At 38.2% G+C, this 17134-nt stretch overlaps 3 protein-coding genes across 12 annotated transcripts in view; 1 reads left to right on the top strand and 2 right to left on the bottom strand.

The window, feature by feature from the left end:
* Positions 1-2227: 2227 nt before the first annotated feature.
* Positions 2228-3949, bottom strand: cpa (F-actin-capping protein subunit alpha). Its single transcript, XM_028322349.1, has one exon. It carries the CDS (start codon positions 3918-3920, stop codon positions 3054-3056), a length of 867 nt encoding a protein of 288 aa, XP_028178150.1. The 5' UTR covers positions 3921-3949; the 3' UTR covers positions 2228-3053.
* A 465-nt stretch (positions 3950-4414) lies between these two features.
* On the top strand, positions 4415-5579 carry ND-B14.7 (NADH dehydrogenase (ubiquinone) B14.7 subunit). Its single transcript, XM_028322350.1, has 2 exons — positions 4415-5004; positions 5477-5579. Exons 1-2 carry the CDS (start codon positions 4500-4502, stop codon positions 5485-5487), a joined length of 516 nt encoding a protein of 171 aa, XP_028178151.1. The 5' UTR covers positions 4415-4499; the 3' UTR covers positions 5488-5579.
* Positions 5580-6147: 568 nt separating this feature from the next.
* The window catches only part of RIC-3 (RIC3 acetylcholine receptor chaperone), a 34589-nt gene continuing 23602 nt past the window's right edge, over positions 6148-17134 (bottom strand). For 7 of the 10 annotated variants that reach the window (XM_028322345.1, XM_028322344.1, XM_028322341.1 and 4 more), the window contains 6 exons: positions 15593-16366; positions 14216-14314; positions 11760-11879; positions 10528-10600; positions 9502-9557; positions 6148-8689 (listed from right to left, as the gene is read on the bottom strand). In XM_028322345.1, the coding sequence (XP_028178146.1) occupies positions 8567-8689; positions 9502-9557; positions 10528-10600; positions 11760-11879; positions 14216-14314; positions 15593-16366 (1245 nt within the window). In that variant the 3' untranslated portion in view covers positions 6148-8566. The remainder of the gene's footprint in view (positions 8690-9501; positions 9558-10527; positions 10601-11759; positions 11880-14215; positions 14315-15592; positions 16367-17134) is intronic. The other 3 variants (XM_028322346.1, XM_028322347.1, XM_028322343.1) reach the window with 2 other exon arrangements.

Here is a 17134-nt window from a genome sequence, read left to right as displayed (position 1 = left end):
TCGTCAGTTATTTTGAGAACACTTTTTTTCTGTTTCTTTCCGACAGCAACGTAAAGTACGTGATTCCCAGCACACCCAGACGCAAGCTACGTCACGACCGGGTATTGATCCCGGGACCCATTGACTACATTTGGGTGATGCATCGCGCCCTCGCGCATCTTGTTTTAGACACTTCATACTATTTTTGTTTCAAGTCACTTGTTTAATTCTGTCGAGGATGCTGTGTTGGAGGTAAAAAGACAACTCTACCTATTTCAATTAGGTAGATTCAGGAACCAATTTATTGAAATCTTTCTTATTAGTACATAAGCTAAATAATTAGTAACGTATTTTTATGTAGGTATTAAAGAATGATGTTATTTATTGTAACTAAAATAATAAGGTTAGTGCTGTTTAGTCGTAATTAAGTACTACTCGCATTGTTAATGTTAACTTAATTAGATCTATAAAATGTTAAGTAAGTATTTATTTCGTACGCGTGTCGTAACTCCGTAAGTAGGTAATTATGATATCACTATTATGTCATACTGCCGCATTGTTTAGGCTGTGAATATACTCATTTAGACTTTACCGTTCTTTTATTTTCAAAATAACAAACAGCGCAGACTCCATAACGGATTATAGTCCTAGAGCTATGTGATTTACACGACATAACAACACACGCACAGCTTTTAGTTACCTTAATTAAACAATTTTCAGCTAATGTAAGTAGGTAGGTACGCATCCTTCAGCGTATAGGTAAATTACGACCAGGAAAAATGGAATTCTGCTGACAACAACAGACCAAGTGAGTCAGGGAGTGACATAATTACATACATCATCAGTATTTTGACCGACTGGGAATGCCAAACGACTCGAAATAAACGCCCTCATCTTATAATATCTCGCACGTGCTCACGCACATCATTCACAAGTTATACAGGGTGTAATAAAACTTCGTTTTACACACCACTACGTTCTGTAAAATTCAGTGATGTAGCGCCGATCAGTACAAAGTATCTAAATAGGGTATACGTGAATAGAGCATTGTCCCTTATTTACTGCTCCATTTCATTTACACCCGGTATTCTTTTCCGATTCTCAATCGAATCGAAGCGTCATACGAGGATGCGTCAGACAAGCATTTTGTTTCCCAAATCGGTCGCCTTTCAATAACAATGCTAATTCCTTTGTCTATAAAAATCCGAGTAGGTAATACAAAAGTAGTAGAGGCGTAATAGGTAATTAGAAATCAAATAAGTTACGTAGTTAGTTATCAAACTTTTGAAAGTAAATAGTAGGTTTTTAGTTTAAGTACCTATTTTAGTTCAGCATCAGCATCAAACTAGTCGTCGTGCCTACATTAGTAATATCATGCCCTGCATACTGTTACACTACATAAAGTGCAATGCCTTCGATCGACGACGTATCAAATGACTGACTAGACAGCTTAGATTTGATTTGGTTATTGAACCCATTATTATTTATACATGTAGGTATGCAAATTAGTTTACAAGTCAACCAACTGGTTTAGAAAGTAGGTAGCCAGACAGTTTTTATACACGTCTTCATCTATTTGTTATGCAGCGATAATCGTCCTTACCTCCTTTATCGGCGTTTATCTCAATGACACACCCCAGAAATACGCTTTACTAAGATAAGAGCCAAACAATATAAATGGCAACAAAGAGAACAGTCAGTTTTAAAAATGTGAACAGAACAGGACACTGAAATTAAAATTGTTTGATGCAATTTTTAGTTTCCAGTGCAAGGGGCAATTACGAAACTGGTTCGCATACCGCCGAGTGCAACTCGCAGGTGCGGGGGGCGGCGGCCACAACGATGACTCACCGACATCGTTTCATCATTCTCAAATAATATGTGCTTTGAACTCGAAAATATTGTCAACGTGTGTACCTACTACACTTATCAGTCTCTCGCATCCTGCTCAACAACTTCCTCACACAAATTACTATACACATTCTGTTGACCAACCGAAATAAAAAGAAAACAGTAGTTAGCAACATTTTAATATATATTTTTATTCAAATGAATTCAATCATACATTACAGAATACTTGGATTTATAATGTACGTTTTTTTATTAAAAATAATTATAATAATTACAAAATAACCATTACTGGTGTTATAATTATTATTACATTAATATAAAAAAAAGGTATGCTTCCATCCGCACTTTCAAGAACCATATTATATGGACATAACTTTTATAATTCTTCGTTTTCATCTGAGTTACATAGATTACGTTTGAGCAAAATGCGACAATTAAATGTTTTTGTAAATTGAAAAATATTGAATATATTGTGCTATGCTCATAAACGCTGCATTAAAGCTAGGTACGTGGACATTTTATTAAATTAACTACATTTTAAATGCACCATTGGGAAACATCCCTTATACCTTTCTTGTTCAATTCTCACATAAATTCACTGTCATGCAAGCAATATTCAAGATACAAATAATACTGATTTAAAATGAATGAACTCAATTTTGGATGGATTGTAATAATCTCTTTTACGTAAAACTATAGATTTTTATGGGTTATACTTTTTACACTAATTGACATGCATAATTTTAAAATCAAAAAGTGAAATAAAAATAATCTTTTTTATTACATTGCTTACACAACCGTCCGCTCTTGGGAAGCAAATAAATAATTCAAACTGCTGTTTCAGTCATAGGAATCTGCTACAGACCTCTTAAACTGCTCTAGAGCAGGTCCACACCTAAGTACAATATTACTTTATAATTGCAACGCTACCAACAAAAATGGACACAAATTGTTGAACTGTCCCTTTCAGTAAGCAAAAGATCTGTCCAATTGTCAGCCACTTCAGAGATTTGACACCATTATAATCCTTCTGTACTGAGAGTAACAAAATGCAATAAAATTTAACAGTTATGATAGCGATTTCTCTATATACTCATAGATAAATACACACATGGGAGCAGGAAGCCCCAGTGCCCATAAACATTTGAACATGATTTACTCTTATGCAAATATGTACAGAGGCGTGGAGCGGCCGCTGCGGCTCAGAGCGCAGCGGCGGGACATCATTGGCTCTTCAGCTCCTTGCCGATGGTGTACGACACGAGCCGGGCCCAGTCGATCTTGCTGCGCGTCACCGGCAGCTGTCGTCGGAGCGCCTTGAAGGTGGTGTCGCTCATAGTCTTATAATTGTCAGAAATTGCTGTTTGATAAGCGTTTTCAGCGTCGCACACGAGTCGCACGAACTCTTTCGCGGTCGCAGCTTCCCCTGTCGCGACCAGGGGCGCACGGACTTCCTTCGAGCTCACCAACTGGACGTTCCCGTCTTCGTAGTAGTGCACCTGCACGCGGAGCATGCCCCGGAGCTCCGCCGGGCCCGCTCCCACAGTCAGCGTCCACACGGAGCGCCACCGCCCGTTCCAGTAGTTCTTCGGCTGGAACTGATGGTCTTCGATGCACGCCACTAGTGAAACGCCGCCAGACTCTAGAGCACGACCGACCACTAGACTGGCGACGTGCTTGTAATGCGCGGCCACGTACGCCGTGAGCTCCTCGTCGAGCGCCGCCCGCCAGGGCTCCGCCACTTTGTCGGGCTCGTACGGTTCGTAATCGGACGCTTCTTTACGTAAATGATCATACTTGAAGGATGTCTTTGACCGTGGGTCGAAGAATCTACCGCCACCGAGCTCGTTGTGATCGGTAATCAAAGTGTGGAGCTCCGAGCCCTCGAGGCGGACGGGCGTGAGCTGATCCTTGTTGTACTGCGCGAACGCCCCACTGGCGCCCTCCTTGAGTAGACTGTCGTTGTTAAGAAGGACCCTCACATCATTAAATACTTCGTTGAATTCCCCAGGTGGCGAATGAAGGATGAAATCCGAAACAATTCTAACTTTTTCCTGATCACTAATCACTTCGTCACCGTCCGCCGCCATTTTTGATACTTTTGACACTAATGACGGGATTGACGGATGTGCAAAAAAATGTCGCCAGTAACGTTCAAAATGTTTGTTATAGATATAATCTGTAATCCTTTATAAAACAAAAAGATTAAATATTTTGGATTATTTATTCATTAAAAAAATAATATAAACAAATTAATTATTTAATTTTTATGACAGAAAATGTACTGTAAGAAAGTACAGCAAAGTAATGAATAAAATATTTAAGATACTTCGTTTCAATATTTTAAGTATTTGAACGATACAGGTAATTTCACACATACATTAACGAAGTTAGTCAAAGATTAGATTTCCATGTCGCTTATTTCTGTGGAAATATAAATAAAATGTATTCTATACTGTAGTTATATAAAACTTATAACTGTTTAATTGCTTACATTCTGTTTGTCTATAATTATGCTCTAAAATTACAAAATTTCATTTTTTTTAATCTATTTATTTGTCACTGTCAGCTGTCATATTATTATTTAACTGACTTCGTAAATGTCCGTCAGCAAGTAGTGGTGGTGTTGTGTAACTATTTTTATTGAAAAAACCTGAATAAATCCAATAATGTCTCTAAATATGATGAAATATAAATACTACGACACCCCTGAGGGGCAGGATATTTTAATGAAAAGCATTGTGACTTCCAAATATGCCGCATTATCCGGTCTTGGTGCAGCTACGTTCGATGTGCTTATGTACTCGCAGCCTAAAGGTATTGTGGCTACCGCTGGACGATTCATGTGGTACATCGGTCCTTTGGTCGGTATGGCCACAGCCTTCACCGTGACCACTAACGTAGCCCAGAACATTCGCGGCAAGAATGACAAGATAAATTATTTCCTTGGTGGAGTGGCTGCGGGTTCAGTTTTTGGTGCTTGGCAAAGATCGATAACAATTTCCGTGCCGATGGCGGTGCTCTTGGGATTAGTGGCCGTGGTCAAGAAGACCGCTATCGACGAAGGCTGGGAGCTGCTGCCGCAAGTGCCTCACGCCACAAAAACGATCCAATCCGTCAAACGTGACTGGAGCATAGTGAAAGACATCGAAGAATTGAAGAATTATACCACAGGTAATTATTATTGTTTTACTACTTCTTCACAGTCTCTAACTTTAGTTATCATGTACCTTAAGTTAGTAAAATATGCCATCAATTCAGGAATTGACTGTAACTTCTTCAAATCTCTGACAACTGAAGTATCAAACCTAGCTAGCACAACATTGGATTGGATTTAGAATCGACAAACTATATTCTGTAAACATTGAAACAAAAATAATATTCCGATGTTACCTTCCTGTAAGACCTAAGTTGCTGTGTAATAGTTGGAACATGTATTGCCACACACTAATACAAATCAAACATGTTTTTACTGTTACATGTTAGCTTATCTTTATTTTCAATAATAAGTACACTTGAATTATTTTGTTATTAGAACCTTGTACACTTGCTATTGCTAATTGGAATATTTGGAATTAACAATTTTTGAGTTAAAAAAAAACTTAAATAACAAATATTAATAAATAATGTTTTCTTTTGTTTTCAGAATCTAAGTAAACACAAGGAAGTGAAAGGACTAGTTCATTCAATGAAGAATATGTAATTAAACCTCTAATTAAGTATAAATTAGTAAATTGTTGTTTTTTAAATCATAATCTTTTACTTATTCCACAAAATAACTCATAAGTGATACTCTAGCGCAGCGGTTCCCGAATGGTGGTCCGCGGAACCCTGGGGTTCCGTGGAAAGGCTGCAAGGGTTCCATAAAAAATATTATCCGACGTTGTTCGCTCGCACCGACTTGTTTACGCACAAGGGAGGGGCAGGGCGTGCGGGCGGAGTAGGACGGGGGTTCCGCTAGGAAAAGTATAATCTATTAGGGTTCCTTGGCAAAAAAAATTTGGGAAACCCTGCTCTAGCAAACCAGAATATGCCTACTTTTGTTTGGTAAAGAAACTAAAGAACATGTAGTTGAATAATTTTCATGTGTTGGTATCTAGATGTGTTTAATTTAAAAATGGTGTGTTTAATAAGATCTGATTACAGATAGAAAAAACTTTCTTGAGTATTTAACAGTGGAAATTAGTCACGCTACTTTAAAACCTGTGTTTTATTTAATTTCTATGAGCAATGTGGCTTGATCTCTGGGTTTCCATGAGATTATCTTAGTAAAATAGAAGCCAAGGTTTTAGGTACAGCTAGTAAATAAAAAACGAATTCAGTTAATTCACGTTTATTCCTTACAACTAAAAAACAAAACATAACAAGCAACGAAAATGCTACAATTAAATGTTAAATTGTCCTACAATAAGTACACAAATAAATAATAACAATAAATAATATTTGTAGTTTTTACGTATATCAAATAGGTTAATATACAAATGAGAATAGGAATGTTCAAGCTTCACACTGTTAAATCTGTACTAAAGCCTTAAACAAAGAACATAATATCCTGTAAAAATATCGTACTTTCAAAGCTAGTAATCTTATAGTTAATTTGAATTGAATTAACCTCCAACATTCATTTTTAAGATTAGTTTTGACTGATGTAAAAAATATAGACCACATGTGTGTAAAAATTAGCTATAGTGACAGATAAAAAGCATCTCTCTGCAACTAGTAGAGCTTTGGGGTCAACATAGGTATAATAATAAAAGATATTTGGGCGTCAACATCACTCAGATGAAAACCTTCCAGGGTCGCTAATTTTCCAATTCTCATTTTAAGCTATTCACTAATAACATAACACAATGAAACGTGTTCATTTCGGCAACATTTAAACATAAAAGTTAGTCCCTCTAGAGAGCAATAAAGCTACTTCTTAATTGCCATGCGCTGCATCGTGTCACCAAGTTAAAATATTCTTTGTGCCACAGATACTTACAGGTATAGTAACAAAACAACTGTTTGTAGCAGCGCATACTTTAATGCAATAGGCATTTGCAATGAAATGATGATCAATAAAAAATAAATACACTTGCACAATTATTCATAAATGCACAATTATATCTACAAACTCACACAGGTGCAAATTTTAATATCCTACTTAAAATTTAAACTGGGGCTTTATTGAGCTATTATCTAAAATATAAGGAAAATTTGGCTTTTAATTTGCAGACTTAAAAATTGGCCTAAATATACAATAAACGTAGTAAATTTAAGTTGAGCTTGAGTACAATAATCATAATACAAAATGTTTTCTATTTTATAGCAATAACAATAAAAAGCTGGAAGAAAATTTGGCACAAACTGAACCAGAAAGTTGTACTATTACTTTAAATATAAATTCGTAGTTACAGCAACATTACGTCTAGATTGTTTATTCCTTCAACACTCACGAGAAATATTTAGTCAATGCGTAAGTAAATGAAATTTACATCTAGATGAAAACATCTTACTAAATGCGGTCACTGTGGTCTCAACAGTCCGACAGCATAAATATCAGACACTTTATTACTTACAAAATATAATATCCATGGTATGATAGTAATGTCGCAACTTTCCAGTTATAATATTATTTTCCCTCAATCCACTCAATAGGTCCCTGCTGACATTACTACGAACTTTATGTAAAAAATAAATAAATGTTACCATTGAAAAAAAAAACTGCTGTCTTAACTCCGGACTTAACTGATATCTGTGATCACAGAGACCGCACGTCGAAATGGTTAAATTTAACGTATAGTTGGATTACTTGACCCTAATATTATGTTAAGACTCGCGATATCACTCAATATAATCTAGATATGGAGCTTAAAAGTAGCGCTAGAAGTTGCCAGTACATGTCACGAATTTTGACAAATTGATGATAACAATGACCAAAGATAAAATTACTTGGTTACTGAATAGAACTAAAGTATATGCATACGCTATGCGAATATAATTGAAAAGAGCAATAATCAAATCTGTATCTTAGGTCAAAATTATCTTTCATTTCGTCATTATTCTTTGAATCGACATTAGAGGTTTAAATCTTATTTTCAACTTATCAATGACACATCCCAGAAGTATAACACATAATTGTAACAAAAATGAAGTCAGAGAATGAGTGGCAAAGAAATAAAGCCTAAATATATCTATAACTATTATTCTAACTTCCTTAAACTTCAATGCCAGTAAAAAATTTATTACAAAATATTCGCACATATCTACGTTTCATCTGTCCTTCCAACAGCAACAAGAATAAATGTGGTATTTACCATCGATTTACATCGTTTTATGATATAAGCTTTCACTTTGCTTAACATTTATTAAGCTTGTAGGAATCTTTATGTTAGTATGAGTGCCCCCTAGTTAAAAGTAGTTTCAAAGAAAACTCATACTCCTTCATTAGAGCCAGACAATAAACAAAACAGAAGCGACGCTAACATGGTCTGTGCTATTTGTTATCTATGTTTTATATTGCACCACAGATACCATATTGATTTTCCTTCTGTAATTTTTTTTTTCGATTCCAACACTGAACCGTCCCAGTCAACTACGACATTATTAGGATGGCGCTACAATTAATAATATTCCATTTTTTGCCACTAAGCGTTTCAGAATCGTTTGACAATACAATTTATTCTTGTTGTCGATGGGAGCTCTATCAAAATCTAACCCTCTAATGCCGAGGTACCGCGCCTTTACAATCAGTTCACTTCTTCTGGACCGAGTTCTTCTTCGGTTCTTCTTCCTCGTCAACTTCTTCAACTTCTTCCTCGATCTCTTCTATCTCGATCTCCTCGTCGATTTCCTCGTCGGACAACTCTTCGTCTTTCTGTAATGAGATAAAATTTAATTATGATAGATCAATAAATCTACTGGGTGTGAAACGTGGAAGGTCACCAAGGTCATCTCGCACCAGCTGCAGGTCTTCGTCAACCGCTGCCTTCGCCGAATTCTCGGCATTTACTGGCCTGAGAAAATCTCCAACGTCGAGCTATTGGAACGCTGCCACGAAATTCCGATCGACCAGCAGATCAAGCGCCGCAAGTGGAACTGGATTGGCCACACTCTCCGAAGGGATCCCGATCACATCCCCAAGCAGGCTCTGGATTGGAACCCCCAAGGAAAACGCAAACGTGGTCGCCCCAAGCAAACTTGGCGGCGCACTGTGGCAGACGAGGCAAAGAAGATCGGCAAGACTTGGAACGAGATCAAACACATAGCTCAAGACCGAACGCGATGGAGGACTGTTGTGGACGCCCTCTGCCCCATCTAGGGGACATAGGACCATAAGTCAAGTAAGTCAATAAATCTACCTATATGTATAGGTTTCCACTAGTGTTTGTCAACAACTTTGTCAACTGTTAAAATTTATGGGAAAAATCACAGATCACAGAAACTAAAGGGAGATGTGAAAAGGGGGCGGGGCCAGTGTCGCAGCAATATGCCCAAAAACATAACACATTGCTCGTGACAGCAATGATGACAGCAGCGACATAATATGTGTAAACAGTTTACATAGTTTGCGTAGTACGAAAGATTATTTGAACGTTGAGTACTGATACTGATGCTTGCTGCTGCTGCTTGCATACACGTTAACTTAGCGTATCAAATATTAAGCATTAATTAGTGCTAAAAGCTCACCTCAGCGGCCGGCTGTGTGACTCCACTCGCTGTTGTGAAGTCGTCTACTGTTGATTCTGAAAAGTAACAATTAAAATCGTAATTATTTATAAGCCTTTATCGTAAAAAAATATCATTTGACATCTTTTAAACAGCAAACTAGGCACATCTTAGTAAGAAAGGCTGATTTCCACTTTGATTAGTGTGAGTGCAGGTGATTATTAGTGACTAGGTGTGGACAGCAACTGATTAGTGCAAGTGATTAGTTGGCTGTGTAGTAAAGTGAATGGAAGCGTGTTCTATTTTTTTGCGAGTAGCCTCGTCCCGCGCTCCCTTCCTCCCCCCTCACTCGCAGCGTGCCTGCCACTAAACACGTCTGGACACTCGCAGTGAATTGGACACTACTCGCACTACACACCTACACTCGCAGTACTCACCTGCACTCACACAAATCAAAGTGTAAATCAGCCTGAAGACACCAAAGCCCGCTAAGTAGACTAGAACTCCTCTTTGGAGTAGTTTTCTCAGCACAACATACATATACAGGATGGAATTTTGTAATGCCACCTGGAGGGAAAGTACTCTTAATATTGTAGATAGAAAAAATTTCTCAAAGAAAACATTCCTTTATTTTTGAATAGAAATAGAACCGCATTCAAAGATTTCCAAAAATTTGCTTGCCACACCCGGGAATCGAACCAACTAAAATCTGTTAAAAATTACACCCTGTATTTTTATTGCATCGATCGTTAGGGTTAAATATAAGGATGAAATATCTCTAATAAACTTGATAAATCAAATGAAAGGAAAACCATGAAATCTTACATTACTTTAATTATGTGCAGAAAATTGTTATTGGTATGGTAGTGAATTTTCGAAAATCTATGAATGCAGTTCTTTTTCTTTTCAAAAATAAAGGAATGTTTTCTTTCAGTAAAATTTTCTATCTACAGTATTAAGAGTAGGTACTTTCCCTGGAGGAAGCATTACAAAATTCCACCCTGCAGAACTTTCAAGGCCTCCATAAACAATATAATCTAAACCTACCAAGATCCCGGTCGGGAGTGTCTCGCGGCGCGTCCTGGATGAGAGACAGCGTCATCTTGCCGCTCACCACCGTCTGAAGAAAACAAAAAGACATTATTTTATACGCCTTTGTCAAAGAGAACACGAGTTGTCCTATTGCGCCGTGAGATGGCGCTGCATGTACGGACGACAGCACATCAACCTAAACACAGTGACATCTTATCTCGTCGTAACACAGGCTATTTTGCAACAAAAATGTATAACTTGATGTGCAGTCGACTGTACTATAGCTGCCGAAAGCGTCATCAAAAACGAATCAAAAAAAGATTAAAAGCTGACAAATAAGTTGTAATCGAGTGTTTTAATATTATAGAAAAGGTCAAGTCCAACCTGTCCAAGTAGAACTTGCGCACTAAGGTACAAGAACAGAAACCAAAAATGATAACAATTAATTAAGAAGGTAAAAAGAGGAGCAACTCAAGAGTGGAAGGACAGTTGGTATATTCATAAGCATTGACTATCTCAATAGTTTCTTACAATGACAATAGTTTACTTAAAATGGTGGACTCACGTTTCGATACGCAAAACTGCACAGAGGGCGCTACTGGCACGATAAAGATAGAATTACTGTAGTTATTCCCTATTTTTGCAATTTTTACTGCTCTAGTGCTGCCCTACAACAGTATAGTGAAAATATTGCAGCTATTTATATGCTACTAGCTTTTGCCCGCGGCTTCGCGTTAAATTTATTTTGTCATAGTTCGTCATAAATAAATTATAGCCTATATGTTATTCTGGGTTATAAACAATAACCCCCTTACTAATAAAAAGTTACACAGTTGTTGATCACTGTTTTAAAATGACATTTCCATACTAAACGTCACTTTAAAACACTGATCAACCAGCGTGTAAGTTTTATTAGTAAGGAGGTAAAAGTGTAAAGTGTCATTAAAATCCGTTCAGTACTTTTTGCGTGAAAGAGTAACAAACATATATCCAGACATCCAAACTTTCGCATTTATAATATTAGTAGTATATAAGATTATTCGATAGTCGGCTTTCAGACGTAGGTTCGTTCGTTCGTTCGTCTCAGCCGAAAGACGTCCACTGCTGGACAAAGGCCTCCCCCAAGGATTTCCACAAAGACCGGTCCTGCGCCGCTTGCATCCAGGTACCTCCCGCGACCTTCACCAGATCGTCGGTCCACCTAACCACCAGCCGTAGGTATTACGTGCGTATGTAAAGTGACTGACCGGCGAGTGCTTGGGCTGCGTACGCGCGTCGGCGTGGTCCTGGAAGTCGGCCACCAGCACTCGCGCCTGCTGCGGGATCTGAGTCTCCAAGAAGATGGACTGCACCGACTCCGCCTCGTGCTGCGGACAGGAAACAGGCCTTTATTACGGTAGGCGGGCTAGGATAGCTAACGCCTGGTCCGTGAGCACGTAGAATTTTGTCCAATGACCCCAAGCTACCCATCCTTATCGCTCGCGCGTAATTATATTGCTGTCGCGAAACGCAATTGCAACGAAACTGCAACTTCTAGTTACTCCGTAAATTCCGTTGAGAGACCACACACGACGCGACCATTTCAAACCGGTTTCAAACTGGTCGCGTCATGTGTGGTCTCTCAACGGAATCTATGGCAGAAACTTAGATGCAACTCAAAAGTAACTAGAAGGCTAGAAGTTGCAGTTTCGTTGCAATTGCGTTTCGCCGTGTGTTCTGGGCCTTAGTATCCCAGTGGTAGGCGATACCTACCCCTACCTGGTACCTACCTAAGAAAATCTGATTTGCCTTAACCTGGTCAAGACTACTCCACCTTTACTTTTTTATTTGCTCAGAAGCCATAAATACCTATCAAATAGAAGAGGAGGAGGGCAAGTGTGCAACATCAAACTTTAATACCTAAGTATGAATGAAAATAATTTTAATTTTACTGAGATTCATAAAATCATCATTTTAGGCAATTGTAACTCTGCTGCAGTACCTATAATACTGGACAATATATGCGGCCAGATACGCCAGAGATTAGAAAGACATCCGGGATTTATGCAGTCCTGCTAAAAGTTACTTACGAGTCTCAAGTATTTCCTTCGTTGCTTACCTACTTATAAGTACGAGAAAGTATTTACCCCACTTTGAAATATGAAGGATGACTTTTTGCTCATCATCATTAAAAAATAAAGAGGTATGATTAAGTTCTTTATTGTATTTTGATCAAATTCCTTTGGACCACCCAGTATAGCGATGCAGAATTTAATTTGTCTCGCATATTACAGCAAAATTATTTCTTTAATATTTTTATCTACTAGCAACTCTAGATTCACGTTAGATTCAACCTATATTAGTAAAAAAACAGACATGTTAGTACGAAATAAAACTGCTGGTTTGGAATAATTGTTTTATTATTGTAAAATAATGTAAATAAAGTGTGAGGTAAGAAAAAAGCAGTTTTACTTTGTACTGTATGTTTGGAATTATGCGACAGAGCGTACCTCATCCATGACAAATATAAATATGCATGAGATACACTGGTGATATACATAAACGCTACTTGTGCAAAAACCGAATTTAAACGATATCTCATAGATAGAAAGCTGACCAATCCGCTGGACAAATAATAAAATATGATAATCAAAATATAACTTGAGAAATTCAGAGCGATTGCACTGAAGTGTGGATAATGTAGTAGTTTGTGTATATTTCACTTTTCTTTTTGAATGGAATGTACGCATGGTGATTCTGAAATTATAGCGAATTATTTCTAACTACGACAACATAAAATATATTCAGGCAGTGTTAAGGGGAAAAAACAACCCAACACTTTGACATGATAGAAAGTACTGAAAATAGTAACTTATTAAATCATTTTTAGTCTTAACTACAATGTTGGTAATGATAAACTGAATGTGTTCTTGTGCATTAAAAATTAACCAGTGCAAGTTAAGCTAACCCTTATGGATAACTCGTAAAAAATTGGTTTCAAGTGCCCACTTTTGGGAGGGTATCATAAATATTATAATAGAGGAAACAGTGATATTAGAGGAATCTAAACATTCACTACACATACAAACAACATTGAAATCTGTGCCAAATGATGTAGAATCTGTCATACCAAATGAGTAAGTTTGCGCCGCATAAAACAAAAACCTGTGCCAAAGTAAATTCAGCCTATAATAACGGCTAGCTAAATTCTGCCTACAATAATATTACCTGTAAATCAAGGTCACTTTTTAGAGGTTTGATAAGCTTATTTCTTCCAATTGCAGCCTTCAAAATCTTAACAAAGTATTTTAAAATCTACAAGTTAGATATCACTTCAATGATTAGGTACTTATGAAGTCCCATTTACATAGTCTATTCCAAAGAATCAAATTAGATTTAGGGTATAAATGGTCAAGTCTAATATGATTAACCGACTTCAACAAAAGGAGGTTCTCAATTCGCTTGTTAAAGTTTTGTAGATAGTTCGTTTTGGAAAGAAAATTAAATAATGAAACAGACAGTGAAAACACGTTTCGCCGATTCCAGATGGTGTGAAGAAAGAGAAAGGGAGAGCGATAGTAATTCATCCACATAACTACAAAAAATTAAAATTAAATTGAAAATTACATCATTTGGCACAAACATCACGAACGTTACACAAGTATCAAGATGCAGGATCGTCGTATAGGATCTGTGTGATATGGACAGTGCAGTAGGGCCTCACCGCGCGACCGGCGGGCGCGGGCGCGGGCGCGGTGGCGATCGCGGGAGGGCGCCACGAGCCGCCGTCCGCCGTGTGCGCCGTCACCTCCATGCCCACCACCTGTGGGACGAGCCACTACAGCTGACGGCTACGCTACTTGGGCACGTGTTCAGGGAGCAACCTACTAAAGTCCGGTCGCCGAGCAATGACCTCAAGCTACCTATCCTTATCGCACGCGCGTAATAGGCTAGTTTCCTAAAAAGAATTTTTAATCCGTCAATTTTAATATAAAAAAATATTGGACACATATTTTGAATTGTCAATCAAACAAATAATTACAAAGTTATAGTGCGTTGAAGTTTAGCGCGACGTCACAAAGTGCTGCACTTTTACGCACTCACTGAGGTCACGGGCATTTACTTTAGAACTTTGGCACGCTTTATCTCTTTACATTTTCATTAGTTTTAAAAAGCGAAAAATACGTGTCGAATAGTTTTTGCTAAGTTTACTGACGGACTAATTAAAACTCTTGCTTTTTTACCCAGGAAACATCCCTATTATATTGCTGTCGCGCTCGCACACTCACTGCTGCCGCTGTCGCACAGTAGCTCGCGCGTGCTCGGCGACCGGACTATACAACTACGGTATAGGGCAGGTGAGAAGTTCATTTGTTATAGGAACTACGAGTAAGAGCTACTCTACTACGGCACGTGGCATTGACCGAATGCTGTAGGTAGGTGTTACTACGGCTACGCTACTAGGGCACGTGAGAGGTGTTCAAGTGCTGGGAGCTACCATAGCTACGCTAAAAGGCCAGTGAACAATGTTTATTATTCTCTAGGAACTAGGAGCTACTAGCTAGAACTTCGTTTGCGACTTACTAGAGCTACTGTAGCTACTGTATTGCTGCTTGCTACGCTACTAGGGCACGTGGGAGATGTTCATTGAACTATAGGTGCTGATAGCTACTAAAACTACGCTAACAGCGCACCAGATGTTCACTCTTTGTTAAAGAGCTACTGAACTACACTAACTACACGTTGCTACCTATACTCTGGGACTCTGCAGAAGGCTAGGGTTAAAGCTAAAACGTCACGTAGTTTTGGAGAATCTTCAGAAAATGTAACGTCCAGCATATAAATTACCACCATGACTCGTGCAACCGAGTTGAAACGTCGGGAGGGTAAATATATTTTTTACCGTTATAAAAGTTTTGATGTAAAATCCCGTGAAGTGAATTTTATATAAATTATTATTGATCGCACTATACTTATCACAGGAGTTAAATATTTGCAGCCACAAAAGTTACTACTAATAAAAACCACATAGATAAAGTAAGTGAAAGTATTTAGCCACAAAATTATATCACGTCATTGCAAAGGAAATAAGGAAACTCACCTTTACACTGGGTTTTTCCTGGTCCTCCTCCGCGCCATCCTCCGATCCTTTCTCCGACGAATCCTCTTTCAGAGCCTCCTCTAGCAGTTCAGGTGTCGTCCTCTCTTCTTTCTTGGGACTTTCCTCAAATTCTTTAGCCGAAACCACTTCCACTTCTCTAGCGTTGTCCAAAAAGTCTTCAGTGGATTTTACTACAACGTCTTCAGCAATTTCTACAGCGTTTTCAGTATCTGTAAGTTTAACGAGATCTGCATTGTGTTTTTGGTCTTTTGTTTCAGTGGATTCTTTCTGGTCTGGGATCGGCTCTTCAGATTCAGGACTGGTGTCTTTGGACTCGGGTGTAAGGTCTTCAAGCTCAACAGAAGATTCTTTCAGGTCAGGGGAGGATTCATTGGGCTCTGGTGAAGACTCTTCAAGTTCAGCGGAAGATTCTTTGCGGTCAGGGGTAGGTTCTTTGTGCTCGGGAGTGGATTCTTTAGGCGCAGGGGTTGGTTTCTCTTCTGGAGCTGATTCTTTAGGCTCAGGGGAGAATTCTTTGGGTTCTTTAAGGTCGGGAGGGGATTCTTTGGGCGCAGGGGTTGGTTTCTCTTCTGGAGCTGATTCTTTAGGCTCAGGGGAGGGTTCTTTAGACTCAGGGATGGATTCATTCTTGGCGGGTTCTGGGCTTTTCTCTTTGGACTCCTCCCGGTACTCACTCGCGACTATGTGCACGGGCCCGGTGTTGTGTAGGACGGTTCCGTTAGTGTAGGGGCGAGCGTGGTTATCCTGCAGGTCCTGGAAATTTAGGGACACTTCTGTGATGGCAAGAATGGAAAAAATTAAGTTTCATCTCACAATACACCTCTTTGTTGAAGAAAATTTATAAAATTTGATAGCTTTAGTCAATTGTAATGTCGAAAAGTATTTGTAACAGAAATAAGATGTATTGCCAGATGGTTTTAGTTCACAAACACGTAAGCTTGGCTAACTAAAACTAGAAAATACATACGAACTAAATACAAGCTAACAAAAAACTTATTTCAGCTCCACACTGTGAAAATAATAATTTACAGCACTTCTAAATCTATAACACAAAAGACTTAACCAATATAACAGGTGTTTTGTAAGTCTAAACAGAACAGAAAATAACACAGTGCAATAGCAGTAAAAAGCAAAAAAGTTTTTGAACATTATTTTTATTTATTTACGTACCTATTCAAGATTTAATCTAAATATTAATTAATCTGCAGCTCATTAAATTTTAGTTATGAAAACCTATAGTTTAAACTGGTCCAAGGCAACCAAACCACCGAAAAGTTCACAGATGATAGAAAGATCAGAAGTGACATTTTCATTCAGCTGCTCCTGGTTTTCTGCCTATTTTTTTTACAGTTAGAACTAGAAATTTTGTTAGTCATGGCATGGTAACTTAGGTACAGGCAGACAGTGGCGGCGACGACAGTAACTCCATGCGACAGACCTTACCTGACCGAACTGAATGTAAACGCAACGAAACAAAAACGTGAAGGCATAAGGGATCTAAGTGCAAACTTAAAATTAAAA

This window comes from Ostrinia furnacalis, unplaced genomic scaffold, assembly GCF_004193835.3.
Source record: "Ostrinia furnacalis isolate ACB-3 unplaced genomic scaffold, ASM419383v2 OfSCF7614, whole genome shotgun sequence".
Lineage (NCBI taxonomy): Eukaryota > Metazoa > Arthropoda > Insecta > Lepidoptera > Crambidae > Ostrinia > Ostrinia furnacalis.
The sequence above is the reverse complement of the archived record's forward strand: the minus strand, read 5'-3'. Positions and strand labels throughout refer to the sequence as shown.